The 13,252-nt window shown below is 32.0% G+C and overlaps 1 protein-coding gene across 1 annotated transcript; it reads right to left on the reverse strand.

Annotated features, from left to right (window-relative positions):
• Positions 1–3,461: 3,461 nt before the first annotated feature.
• LOC110634117 (beta-amyrin synthase-like) lies at positions 3,462–8,121 on the reverse strand. The gene is made up of 15 exons (XM_021783023.2): positions 7,905–8,121; positions 6,486–6,959; positions 6,311–6,395; positions 6,068–6,234; positions 5,783–5,974; positions 5,590–5,703; positions 5,391–5,510; positions 5,169–5,291; positions 4,952–5,050; positions 4,784–4,840; positions 4,503–4,693; positions 4,239–4,416; positions 4,067–4,147; positions 3,909–3,992; positions 3,462–3,811 (listed from the first exon to the last, which is right to left on the reverse strand). The coding sequence occupies exons 1-15, from the start codon at positions 8,103–8,105 to the stop codon at positions 3,689–3,691; spliced, it is 2,289 nt and encodes a 762-aa protein (XP_021638715.2). The 5' UTR covers positions 8,106–8,121; the 3' UTR covers positions 3,462–3,688.
• Between the last annotated feature and the right edge of the window lie 5,131 nt (positions 8,122–13,252).

Here is a 13,252-nt window from a genome sequence, read left to right on the forward strand (position 1 = left end):
AACTGGTCCCTGCATGTATCAAGTCATCAACATAGACTAATAACATTATTAAATTTTTATCAGAACGTTTGACAAAAAGAGAATAATCTGACTGTGATTGCTTATAGCCTAGAGATAAGAGAGCCTCAGACAACTTGGAGAACCATTGTCTACTAGCCTATTTTAGGCCATACAAGGACTTCTTGAGATGACATGCTTTGTTAGGTTTGGAAGTAATAAAACCTGGTGGGAGCAGCATATAGACTTCTTCATGGAGATCTCCATGAAGAAATGCATTATTAACATCAAGTTGTTGAAGATGCCAATTGTTTGTAGCAGCTAAAGCCAATAGTAACCTCACTGTTGTCATCTTTGCAACTGGAGAGAAAGTGTCAAAGTAGTCAACACCTTTTGTTTGTGTGTAACCCTTGGCTACTAAGCATGCCTTATACCTCTCTATTGTCCCATCAGCTCTGTATTTGACTCTAAACACCCATTTACAACCTATAGGATTCTTGCCTTTTGGAAGGTCAGTAACAACCCATGTATTGTTTTGTTCAAGAGCATCTATCTCTATCTGCATTGCTTGCTTCCAGTAATCATGTTTCACAGCTTGATTGTAAGTCTTAGGCTCATGATTAACAGAAATGGACAAGCTAAAGTGTTTTTATGTAGGGGATAAATGAGAGTACGATAAAATAGAAGATAAAGGATGAAAGGTATCTATATTGAGAGCTACTCAATAGCAAATGAAGTGGAGAGAAGGTTGCAATGATAGTCCTGCAAGTAAGAAGGAGGTTTTCTGAATCTGGTTGATTGTCTTATAGGTTGAGAATTATATATGGGAGGATCAGAAGATGGAGAAGTAGTAAAAGTTTGTGGAGGAGAAAAAAAAATATCAGTAATAGGAAGTGTAGAATCTTGAGGCAAAGAGAGAGGTGGAAAAGAAGGAGGTTCAGAATGAAATGGAAATAAATGTTCATGAAAAACAACAATTCTAGAGATAAAAATATTTCTAGTGTGAAAATCAAGAAGGATTTAACCTTTGGTACCAGGTTTGTAGCCTAGAAAAACACATTTCTTGGCCCTAGGGTCAAATTTGGACCTGTTTGCTGTCAAAGTAGAAGCATAGCAGAGAGAACCAAAGACTTTAAGATCACTGATGTTAGGTAAATGGTTATAGAGAAGTTGAAATGGAGATTTATTTCGTAGAAGAAGTGAGGGAATTCCGTTGATTAAGTAAACTGCATGAGTAATGGTATAGCACCAATATGATTTAGGAAGATTAGCTTGAAAAAGTAAGGATCTAGCAACATTTAAAATATGTTGGTGCTTTCTTTCAACCAAACCATTTTGCTCAGGAGTTTCAAGAAGTCTAGTGAATAGTCCCTTTGGTAGAATAGAGAATAGGCATGTTAAACTCAGGACCATTGTCACTTCTATTGACCCTTACTTTTGCTGAGAATTGAGTTTCAATTAAAAGAAAGAAAGATTACAAAATTTGTCTTGCTTGTGATTTTGATTGCAAAAGAAAAACCCAAGTGTGCCTTGTATAATCATCAACAACAGTCAAGAAATACTTGTGATCATGGATAGAGGGAATATAAAATGGACCCCAAATGTCCACATGGACAAGATCAAATGCTTTATTGGATTGAGATTCACTTACAGGAAAGGACAATTTCTTTTGCTTAGCTAAATGACATATTTCACATGTAATATTATTAGTAAAAGTAACATCAGGAAAGAAATGCTGCAAAACTATTATTCTAGAAGCAGAAGGTTGACCAAGTCTGTAGTGCCAGGCGTCAAATGTGGTGGAAGTGGCTAGAGATGTATGAGTTGTGGATTTTGCAGAACTATGCATCACATATAATCCTCCTTGAACTTCAGCTGTACCAACTGTCCTCCATCTGCTCAGGTCTTGAATGAAACATTTATGATGATGAAAAATGAGCAAGTAGTTAGTGGATGATAGAAGTTTAGTAGCAGAAATAAGATTGAAGTCAAAATTAGGAATATAAAGAACATCTTGAAGAAATAAAGAGCTAGAAAGTTGAACAGTGCCAGAAATAGTGCTAACAAGTTTAATACCATTAGGAAGAGTAACATATATGGGAGAAATGGATTTAAAAGAGGTGAAATTACTTATTGAATATGTGATATGTTCTGTGGCACCTGTATCCATGATCCATTTATAAGAATCAGTAAAGCAAGAGAAGATAAAATGAGTACCTAGCTGTGGCATAAAAGAAGAAACTAAATTGGTGACAGGAGTGGAATTAGGATATGAATTAGAGTTGGGAACAAAAGTGGTAGAATCAAGTTGTGATGCTTGAAGCAATGCTATCAGATTTTGATATTGTTCTTGAGTCAAACCAGTGTTGGAATTGCCATTACTTCCTTAAGCAAGAGAAATAGGGGTATATGTTGGTGATTTAACTTCAGCACTGCCAAAAATATTATTAGCAATAGTAGAATAACCTCTTGGTTTATAACCAAGAGGATAACCATGTTTCTTGTAGCATGTCTCAATTGTATGTCTAGGCTTTCCACAATAAGTACAAAATCTGTTATCTCTACCAGAAGAAAACTGTTTTGGTATACCAGTGAATGTATTGGGAGCAGAAAATGGTTTTGCACCAGAATTTAACACATCAGATCTAACTGATCTATTCACAAACACCTTCAGTTCAGTAGCCAAAATAGGAGCTAACTGCCTTTCTTGTTGCACCACTAGAGAAAAAGCTTTATTGATGGAAGGAAAGGATCAAGAAGCATAATTTGTGATTTAACAGTTGCATATTGATCATTTAGGCCTTTAAGAAACCTAATGACATAGTCATGATCATGATACTTGTTTTTAAAAAATGCTCCATAGGCACATGAATTCTCACCTGAACAAATAGGAATTGGCCTAAAATTTAGTAATTCATCCCAAAGAATCTTCAATTCAGTAAAGCAATCAGTTACAGATCTATCACCTTGTTTAATACAAAAAATCTCCTCTTGTAAATCTGAAATCCGCAAAATATCTCCCTGAAAAAACCTCTCTTTTAGATCTTTCCAAACATCTACTGCCTTATCAATCCAAAGAATACTGTGAGTAATAGATGGAGAGAGAGAATGGATTAACCATGAAAGAACCTTTGTATTGCATCGTTCCCAAGCACAATAAAGAGGATTTGTAGTTGTAGGAATCGTCAAAGAACCATCGACAAACTTCAATTTGTTTTTAGACAAGAGAGCCATTTGCATTGCCCTAGACCAAGAGTGATAATTGGGACCTGTAAGTACAGGAGACACTAAATTCAGTGCAGAATTTTCATTTGGGTGCAAATAATATGGATTAGAAGGATTTTGTGTTGGATCACTGCTCGCAGCCATGAAGAACAGATAGCAAAATCAAAAATAAAAAAAGGAAGAACTCAGCCTTGCAAAGAATCAAGAAAAAAAAAATAACCGCTCTGATACCATGAGAAAGTTTGAAGAAAGAAATTTTATTGAATGAAAAGAGAGATTACAGAAGATTTATTTTGAGCTAAGTAGCTAGCATATAAATACAGAGCCAAAGTAACTACTTTTCTAACAGACTTGTACACGTGGACAGTAACAAACTAACAGTTTCTTCAACTGTAACAAACTAACAGTTTCTTCAGCTGACTTAACAGACTTTGGCACCTTTCCAATTTGATCTGATTCGATGGATTTATATAGCTTTGGAAGGCAGGAGAACACAATTGCGATATTCTGCCAGAGCCAACAGTGGGAAGATGTTTCTATATGCTGGGTAGTGTAGCATGCAGTTCTTCTGGAACACACCCGCGATTTCCTACCACATCAGCACACATTTATTTAAAAAAAAAAAAAAAAAAAAAACTGTTAATTGTTTAAATGCTTTCCTGTCTTGAGCTTAAAAGCAATTTTACCTGTTGAGGAAAATCACCATCTTCCAATTGAGAATTGATTATGAGCTTTGCAGCACGGTGAAGGGGTGTAGGGTCTCTGTCCATCTGTTATTCATGAAAAGAAACAGCATTACAAAGTCTTATATAATCCTACCTATAAAAATTAGTTAATGACCGACCTGCCCAGCACTAATTAGACCCATCATCGCCCAACAAGTATGTACCACATTGGATCGGCCTCCTTCCAGAGGTACATATTTCTGCATCGATCACCACAACATTCAGAATTTTATATATGTTGTCTACACTTTCACCATTTAAGTCAACAATTCAGTATGCAATCAAATTTACCATCTCGGGGCATGAAAGATAGCTTTCTCCCCACCCTCCATTCTCGTTTTGTATTTTAAGAAGAAAATCAACACCTTTGCGCATTGCTGCGCAATTGTTGTAAGTCTTGCCAGCAGATGCTAGGCCTCCTAGTGCAAACCATGCACCATAAATGAAGCAAACTCCCCAATTTCCATACCTGTCGTTGTTAAATTGCATTTCTATGTAATTATTTTCTCAAATAATTTATTGAAAGTCCAGTAGCTATTGGCTATGGGAACATACCATCCACCCTCCAAAGTCTGTACATTTTCCACGTATCGGACAGCATTACTAATGAAATTCTCTATCTCCTCCTTTCTATGCCCAGGGTATAATTTCTTGAACAAAACAAAAGTGTGGATCGCAGAAGCAGTACACTCCACATATTCATGCTCAATTACAATGTCAGCCAAAAATTCTGAGGGATTTAGCATCTGATTCATGATAAAAATACATTAATCAATTGGTCATGCTGATCGAAGGTGAATCTAGAAGCATCACCAAAACGTCATAAAGTAACTTACATCCATCCATTCTTGACCTCTAACTGGCTCCCATGCTGCTAAGCCTCCATTTTTACTCTGCAATGTATGCAATGATCAAGATTACGTATTTTCAAAGATACCAAAGCATAAACTACTTGTGCAAGGGAACACATTTAAAGCTGCACGCTAGCTTTGGTTGATCCACACCTGTAGGGAAAGTAGGACATTGACAGCATCGTACAACTCTTGGGTCTCCATTTTCTCGCCAACAATTTCTGGTGGCATCATTGAGAATAGCAGACAACACTGTACAGTATAGAACAAACTGGTGAGACAATGCAATATGAGTAAGGCACGTGATGATGCTGCAAAAAATAACTAATATGCATTATTTGAGGGCATGCGTAAACAAAGTTTTTGTTACCTTCAAACCTTCTGCAGTGCAATCGGAAATTTGCCATCCATTATCTCGGTCAGAGAAAGTCCACGATCCCTTAGAAATATGCCTGTACATACTCTTAAAGTCACCAGAAGGATTGCCCTTGACCTTTGCAATTGTTTTATTCAAATAGAACATTGAGTGTGAGGGAAAACTAATAAGAAAAGGAAAATACTTGACTATTGTGCAAAGACATGTATAATAAACCTGAGATTTCTTTATGAAGTCATGGCCTCTCTTAAGCACGTCTCCAATTTCATCTGTAAGATTACTAGCAATTAAGGCCTGAATGGCAAAAGCTGCATCCCACAGCTGACTTCCGAAACTCTGCATACAGATAGCGTATGTTTGTTAGGGTTACAGTGTAATTGCAAATGGCTTAAAAGAATACAAGTGTAATAATTACCTGCATTTTCATTCCATCTTCAGCAACCCAAAAGAAATCGGGGATCCTAGCAAGGTGTTTCTTGAAATAGTCACCCTGTGGATCTTCAACCCAGCAAGCAAGCATGCATAAAACCTGTAAAGTAAAATTGAAGTGGAAAAGAAGCTTTAGAGACCGTCATATGCAGAAAGAATAAGCTAATAACGAGAAATACCTTTTGCACGCATCCGATGTCAATGTAACGACTGTTTTCATCTTCGTAGTGAATGTGCTTCATGGTCACTTCAAGAGCCTTCTTTCTGATTATATTGTTCAAGGGCCAACGAGTAAGAAAAGGCTCAGTGAATATGTATAGAGTGTCCCACATTAAATCTTGAATCAAAGGATGGGGAGAGTAGAGATCCTCCTGCAGAAGCAATTTAATCATGAGGTTAATAAGAAATTTGAAGAGTGGTTTGGGTTTGAAATTTTAATTAATCAAGTTGATGTCACAACTCACTGTGGCACATTGATGACGCGTTTTCTTCCAATTGATTTGGTGGTAAGGTTCAGCGTGGAGTTCTTGTCTCAACTGAAGAATGAGAGGAGTAATGGGGCCAACAAACCGCTTTCCATATAAATAAGACATGGGCATGTAAACCATCCGACAGTGGCACCACATTTTTGCTGCATTTCCAAGATCAATATAAGAAGAACGTATTAAACCAAAACACCAGAGTACGAAATGATAGCATTTATTCACCAGGATGCATAGGAAGAAATGAAGGAAGGATCCAAAATTCTGGAGGCATTGGGTTGCTTCCAGACCACTCATACACACCCAGGATCTATAACAGAAGAATAAAGGAAAATGATGAGTAATTAATTGGATGAGGAAAAAAGAAAAGGTTGTATTAATTTGTTGATGGAGGAAGTACCGAAAGCCAGGCTTTTCCCCAGGAGGGAATGTATGTGACGCCACCATGTCGACGAATCCAATTTCGAGATCTGGCACAAGCATTGTCTTGACCAGCATCAGGTCCAACCCCGAGAAGGCGCATACAAATGTAGCTGAGAACGGTGCAGAACATTGTGCTGTGACCCTCGATGTGAAGGCCCCAACCACCATCTTCATTCTGATGGTAGTAGATGTAGCGAAGGATTTCCTTACGATGCTCAGCAGGGAAAACAGTGTCCAGGTGACCTGTTATGTAAACACACATTACTAATGGAGGAAGGAAGAACAAGGGCCCTGCATTCTCTGCTGGCCAATGCCCATCGCTAGCCTGCAGTGCCGACCAGAAGTGGACTGCCCTTCCTAATGCTGATGTTGCCTTGTCGTATGTTATCTCCTCGCCCTCTTCTATTTTGACCGCTTGTATCTTGGGCTTGAAGTTTTTCTCCTTCAGGAACTGTTGGATATGTGGGCCCAGTAAATGTGAAAGACGTATAAATCAGTAGCCAGCTTGATGGAACGAAATTTATATATGTAAAATTAAATTTAAATTTGAAATTTTTATAATATTAAAATTAATTTAAGATCGATTAAATGAACGTTGGTGTTTCTTCTCTCGTATTATTTTCTTTTAAGATTTATATTTTATTGATTTACTTTGATATAAATCATATATAAAAAAAATTGAATTAAATTCTTAAATAATTATATTATTTTTAATTAAAAATTTTTTAAATAATTCCTTTTTAATTAAAAATTAAATTCTTTCATGTTTCTGAATATAAAAATTAATAAAAAAGAAATAAATTAAATTAAATTTTTACATATGTTATAATTTTTAACATGCTGCTTAAGAAATTGCCTAACACTAATTAACACACGCCATCGTCTTTGGCTTTCTAGTTTTTTTGACTATCATTTCAGCATTGACTTCAATAGGTAAGATTTTTTTTTTGTCAGAATAAATAGATAAAATTGTTCCATTAATTACCATTATATATATATATATATATATATACTAAATAAATAAGATTTCAGCATTTGCTTTCTTCTTCACCTAGCCTTCCACTATCTACTACAGTATTCTGCCTTCCTAGAGGTTTATTTCCCGTGATGTGCACGCTCTTTTAGCCTGTGCTTGTTCTTCCCTGCGAATTATATATGCATGAGCAAATTCTGTGGTCATATTGAGAAGATCTTATATTTTACGGTTAAGAAAATAAAACATATTTGATGCATGCTGTGGAGAAAATTAAAGCTTCACCACAAATCCGTGATGTACATATTTTTCTTTGTTCAAAAGAAAATAAAATTAAACAGCACGCACGAAGATGAACAATTTAAGGAACAAATGAGTTAATATAAAAGGAATTAGAGGGAGAATTATTAAATAATTAATTACCTGCATACGCCAGAGAAGGTCACCGTTGGGCTTGACCTGATAGCGATTCTTGTAGAAATTTTGACGAACCTCTTCCACCTGGGCACGCTCCTCAGGAGTGCCTGCATCAGGATCGAATTCCCATATCTGTCTCCCTACATAGTCGTTGGTGCTGTACAAGTATGGGTCATTCCCACCCTTTGCAATCTTTAGCCGCCACATTTTCTTCTTCTTTCTTTTCTTTTACTAAAATACAACATATTAAAAATTTTAAATTAATTATATAATATTTTTTTATTTTAAATAATTTTAAATTAAATTCTAAAAAATACGTAGATATGCTTTCTTTTATGTGGATTGATTTGCTGTCATGAACAAGGCTAATAATCACTATATATTGAAACGTACAATTCTCTGTCGTCTTCATTAAACCAGTTTACCGCATATTGGAAGGTACGTACCTGTTAAAGCAAGGGCTACCGGCTCCAGATGATTGAAAATGTGTGGATGTGCTTTCTTTTGTGTGGATAGATTTGCTGTCATGAACAAGGCTAATAATCATTATATATTGAAACGTACAATTCTCTGTCGCCTTCATTAACCAGTTTGCCGCATATTAAGAGGTGCGTACCTGTTAAAGCAAGGGCCACCAGATCCAGATGATTGTAATCAAAAGGATGAGAAATTATCCTTTTATATATGGGAAAGAAGCTATTTAGAGGGGTGTGGCCGGAGTGCCAATATCACCCTCCTTTATATAGTGAAACAAGAACCACACTGTTCCATTGGTTCATATATATATATATATATATATATATATATATATATATATATATATATAAGTCAAGACTCTGTTCTGTTATATTAAAAGAGATTAATTAATTCACAGATATTTATTTTTACCTCCTCCTAGCATAGATGGCATAGCAGCGCCAATTAATGCTTTTTTTTTTTGAAAGGAATAATTAATGCATGTTTTTACAAAAGCTAAAATAATAAATTAAAGAAGTATATATTATCAAAATGGTAGCCCAACGTATAAATAACAACAGAATTTAGAATCTCTTAATTTTCAAGCCCCAACTTTAATTAAAAAGCACAATAATCATACAGTCAGCTGTATTGAAATTATTTTCAAATTTTTTAAATTTTCAAGTCAATTGAAATTAAATATATTAAAAAATACAATAAATTTACTTTACTTTACCATTTTCTTTCTCGGAATTTTTTTAATTTTAATAAACAGGAGCACATGAAATATGATAACAAGAAAGAGTTTTAATTATTACTTCCTATATCGAAATATATTTCTATTTTCAAATAAATTAAAAAAATATAATTAAAATAATAAATTTTATTTAATTTTTTTCAAATATATCATCTACTTATATTATTTTATTAAAAATTAAATAATTTGTGTCACTAAATTATGTTGTAAAAATATATTAATAAATTAAAAATTATTATTTAAATAACCTATAATTTCAAGATATATGATGATAATTTATAGTGATTGAAAAATAAAATAAACATAAAAAAAGGGCGTGCAGTGAAGAGGCCGAATAATAACACTGAAACTGTGAAGTGCATAATTATTAGGCCCCCACTCCCAAACCCATTAAAATTTATAATTAAACGATTGTCCCTTTCCTGCTCTATGGTAAAAATAAAAAAAAAATATATATAATATAATATTAATATATTGTAATTAAAATAATTATTAATATTAAGTATTTATTTTTTTAATTAATAATAATTTCATTTAATTTTTAACAAGTAAATTTTATTTTTAATTTTTTTTTTAAATTTATATTATTTTTACGAATTATATATTTTTTTAATTGACCCTTTCTAAATGAATTTTTTTAACTTCATTACTATTGTTATGCACCTAAATAAAAAAAATATATAAAAATATTAAAAATTGATTTCTAATTTCTACCCTGTACGACTTCTTGTTACTTACATTATTATTCACCTAAAAAAAATAAGCATTAAAAATTAATTTCCAACTTGTATTAGAATACTCAATTCAAGTCTTATTAAATTGAACTCCAACTTCTACCAATACAAACTCTTATCACATCAAAAATTAATTTCCAACTTGTATCCGATACGACTTCTAATCACTTACATTGATAAGCACCTAAATAAAAAATATAAACATTAAAAATTAATTTTTAATTTCTACCCAATACGATTTCTTGTCGCTTACATTATTATTCACCTAAAAAAAAAAACATCAAAATTAATTTCCAACTTCCACCCAATATAACTTCTTGTCACTTTCATTGTTATATATATATATATATATATATATATGTATGTATTAGAATACTCAATTCAAGTCTTATTAAATTGAACTCCAACTTCTACCAATACAATCTCTTATCACATCAAAAATTAATTTCCAACTTGTATCCAATACCACTTCACACTAAATCACAATTATGGTATAAATACACATTGGACCTTCCCTCTTGTCACTTATTATTTATGTTTATTTTTATATGTCAGTTGATAATTAAAAAAATAATTATATAACCATGATTTTTATAAAATCATATTAATAATTAGCTAAATTATTTTTTATCTCACATAATTATTATTTATATAAATATTTATTATATTTAATAGAAATAAAAAGTAAAATTGAGAAAAAATAATTAATATTCATTGATTTTTTAAATATTAATTTTTTAAATGTAATAGATAATTTTCAATAAAAAAAATTTAAATGTGGCAGATAAAAATAAAAAAAAAGTAATAAATTATTATTCACCTAAATACTCATCAAAATAAACTTTTAACTTCCCACTAGATTTTTTTTTATTGAAAATTATTTTTCAATTTACACAATAATAGTCAAATCTCATCCTTTTCTCTCTCTCTCTCTTTAACAATACAAGACAAATACGTAATTGATCATTCGATCGCATGATAGAGTTTTTCCCAGTTGCAAGGATTAATTGATTTTTATTAATACACATACACACTAGAAGATAACACTCATAAAAGATTCTTCCTGACCGGTTTCATATTAAATTTGGGAAATTATTTCCATCAACATACATTCTCTTACAATTTCATAAGCTTTACATCAAATTTCATTCCATGATCCTTCCGATTTAATCACTTGCTATCTTTTAATTTGTTATTTTATATATACTGAAATTTAAATAAGAAATAGTTTTTTTTTTATTTTCATATATTTCAAACCTTTTAATAATTAAAAAAAATATTAATTCTGCAGTTGGTAAGAGTGATAATTCTCATTCTTTTATCAATATCATGGTTCGACTCTACTAAAAGCATTATAAGATTCTAAATGCGTTAGCATTCTTAATATCACCTAAAAAATATTAATTAATTATTGAACTTGGTAAATACCAAAAAAATATTAAATAATTATTGTGGACTTCTTTAGAGGCGAAGACTAACTCTTTATGCGTTAACTAGCATAATGCTCATACCATTCATAGATAATTTATAATTTTTATTTTTTTATTTAATTTTTATTATATTCTAAATAAGATAAATTATTACTATTAAATTAATTTTTAACTAAAATTTCTCTCTTATTTAATTTAATTTGAATAAATTTTTATATAGTATAATAATAAATTTTTAATTAATATATGATGTAATGAATTAAAATACATATTTAATTCTTTTTATACATATATTAATAGTAGTTTCTATTATTACTTTGATTAAAATGTAATAAAATTACTTTATTCAAAAAATAATTTAAATTTCATGAAATTTTTATATTTTATACATAATTTATGTATTTAGATTACAGAATATATATTAGATTAATAAGAAAATGATGTTATTTAAAAAATATATAAATATAATTTTTATTATTAATATAATAAAAATATATTAAATTACTAATAATATAGAAATATGCAAGAAATTTAACATGTTGTGAAAAAAAAAATAGAGTTAAATATTATATATTGGAAATTATAAGCTAGTGGAAAATTTCAAATGTTATTAAAAATAGGAAAATTTGTAAGTGGAGAGGGGGATTTAAGTTTTATATCTTAATTACTAGGTGGATAATGAAGTATTTAAAGTATGATGTGATTATTGTGGAGCTATTAATGGAGATTAATTGTATTCAAATTACCAAGAATTTTGATGTAGTAAAGGAAAGGAATTTTAGCATGAAATGTTAAAGGAGAAAGAAATATATATTTGTTGTGCACCGCGAAAGCATGTAAACTATAAAAAAACAAAGTAAACATATAAAACACCAATATTTACGTGGTTCAACCTCTCAACATAGGGTTACATCTACGGGCATGCCATCTTCCACTATTAACAATAATAAATCATCATTACAAGCTCATAGCTATACTACCCATTAACCCAATTATACCTAAGAGAACCTACATTACATCAAACTATTCATAGTAAATACATTAGTTAGTCCCTCTCAATCTTCTCTAGACATAACTCAATATATTTACTATTACAACACTACACCATAAAAGAGTGTCTTCAACTATATAGGCAAGAGTCCTCTCACTAATGGACAAGAATCCTTTCCTCTTGAATTCTATGTTCTTTGTCCACCTTAGGCTGAAGCCTTTCTCCACTGTAATGGGCAAAAGCCCCTCATCAATGGACAGAGCCAAATCCGCAGCAATTGGCAAGGCCCCTCTCTACAATGGGCGACAGGCTCACTCCATGAACTGAAAGCTACTCTCTTTAATTGGCAAAAGTCAAATAACCTTTTTCATCATTCTCTTATTTATAGTGTTAATTCCTTCAATCTTTATCTGATTAGGAGTCCCACTCAATTTAGAAATAACACTAAAATAATAGTTTTACTCATTATAGGAAATATTCCTCTATCCTATTGAGGAATATTTCTCTCACTCAAATTAGGAAAAGATCTCTCTCCAAATTCTATTAGGATTTTGAGTCATAATTCTAACAATCTCCACATTGACTCAAAATCCATCAACCATTGCATACCTCAAATTCTTGAGTGTCATCAAATCATTAAATCTCCATGCTTGAGCTTGAACCCTTTAAATCATCAATTCTTCAATCTTCATCTTGGGTGTAACTTGCTTCATTCTTCAAAAAATCTTCACGTCATCAATCGTCTTGATTTTGCATCTAGAGCTCTACCTCAATTTCAACTCTCCACCACCACCATTATTGCATGTACGATTTTCTACATGTCGCAACAGCTCTACCTTCAACCAAACTCACCAAGATCATCCCCGTGCTCTGATACCAATTTGTTGTGCACTGCAGAAATGTGTAAACTGCAAAGAAACAAAGCAAACATATAAAATACCAATACTTATGTGGTTCACCCTCTCAACATAGGGCTACATCCGCGG

The sequence above is a fragment of the Hevea brasiliensis genome, chromosome 8 (assembly GCF_030052815.1).
Source record: "Hevea brasiliensis isolate MT/VB/25A 57/8 chromosome 8, ASM3005281v1, whole genome shotgun sequence".
Classification (NCBI taxonomy): domain Eukaryota; kingdom Viridiplantae; phylum Streptophyta; class Magnoliopsida; order Malpighiales; family Euphorbiaceae; genus Hevea; species Hevea brasiliensis.

What these genes read in the sequence shown, in the direction of transcription:
- LOC110634117 (XM_021783023.2), bottom strand. Translation starts at nt 8,105, where the DNA reads ATGTGGCGGCTAAAGATTGCAAAGGGTGGGAATGACCCATACTTGTAC. An exon ending in ACTTCATAAAGAAATCTCAG is followed by an intron (nt 5,292 to 5,390) that starts GTTTATTATACA and finishes ACAATTGCAAAG; the next exon opens with GTCAAGGGCAATCCTTCTGG. An exon ending in GAGGTCAAGAATGGATGGAT is followed by an intron (nt 4,694 to 4,783) that starts GTAAGTTACTTT and finishes ATCATGAATCAG; the next exon opens with ATGCTAAATCCCTCAGAATT.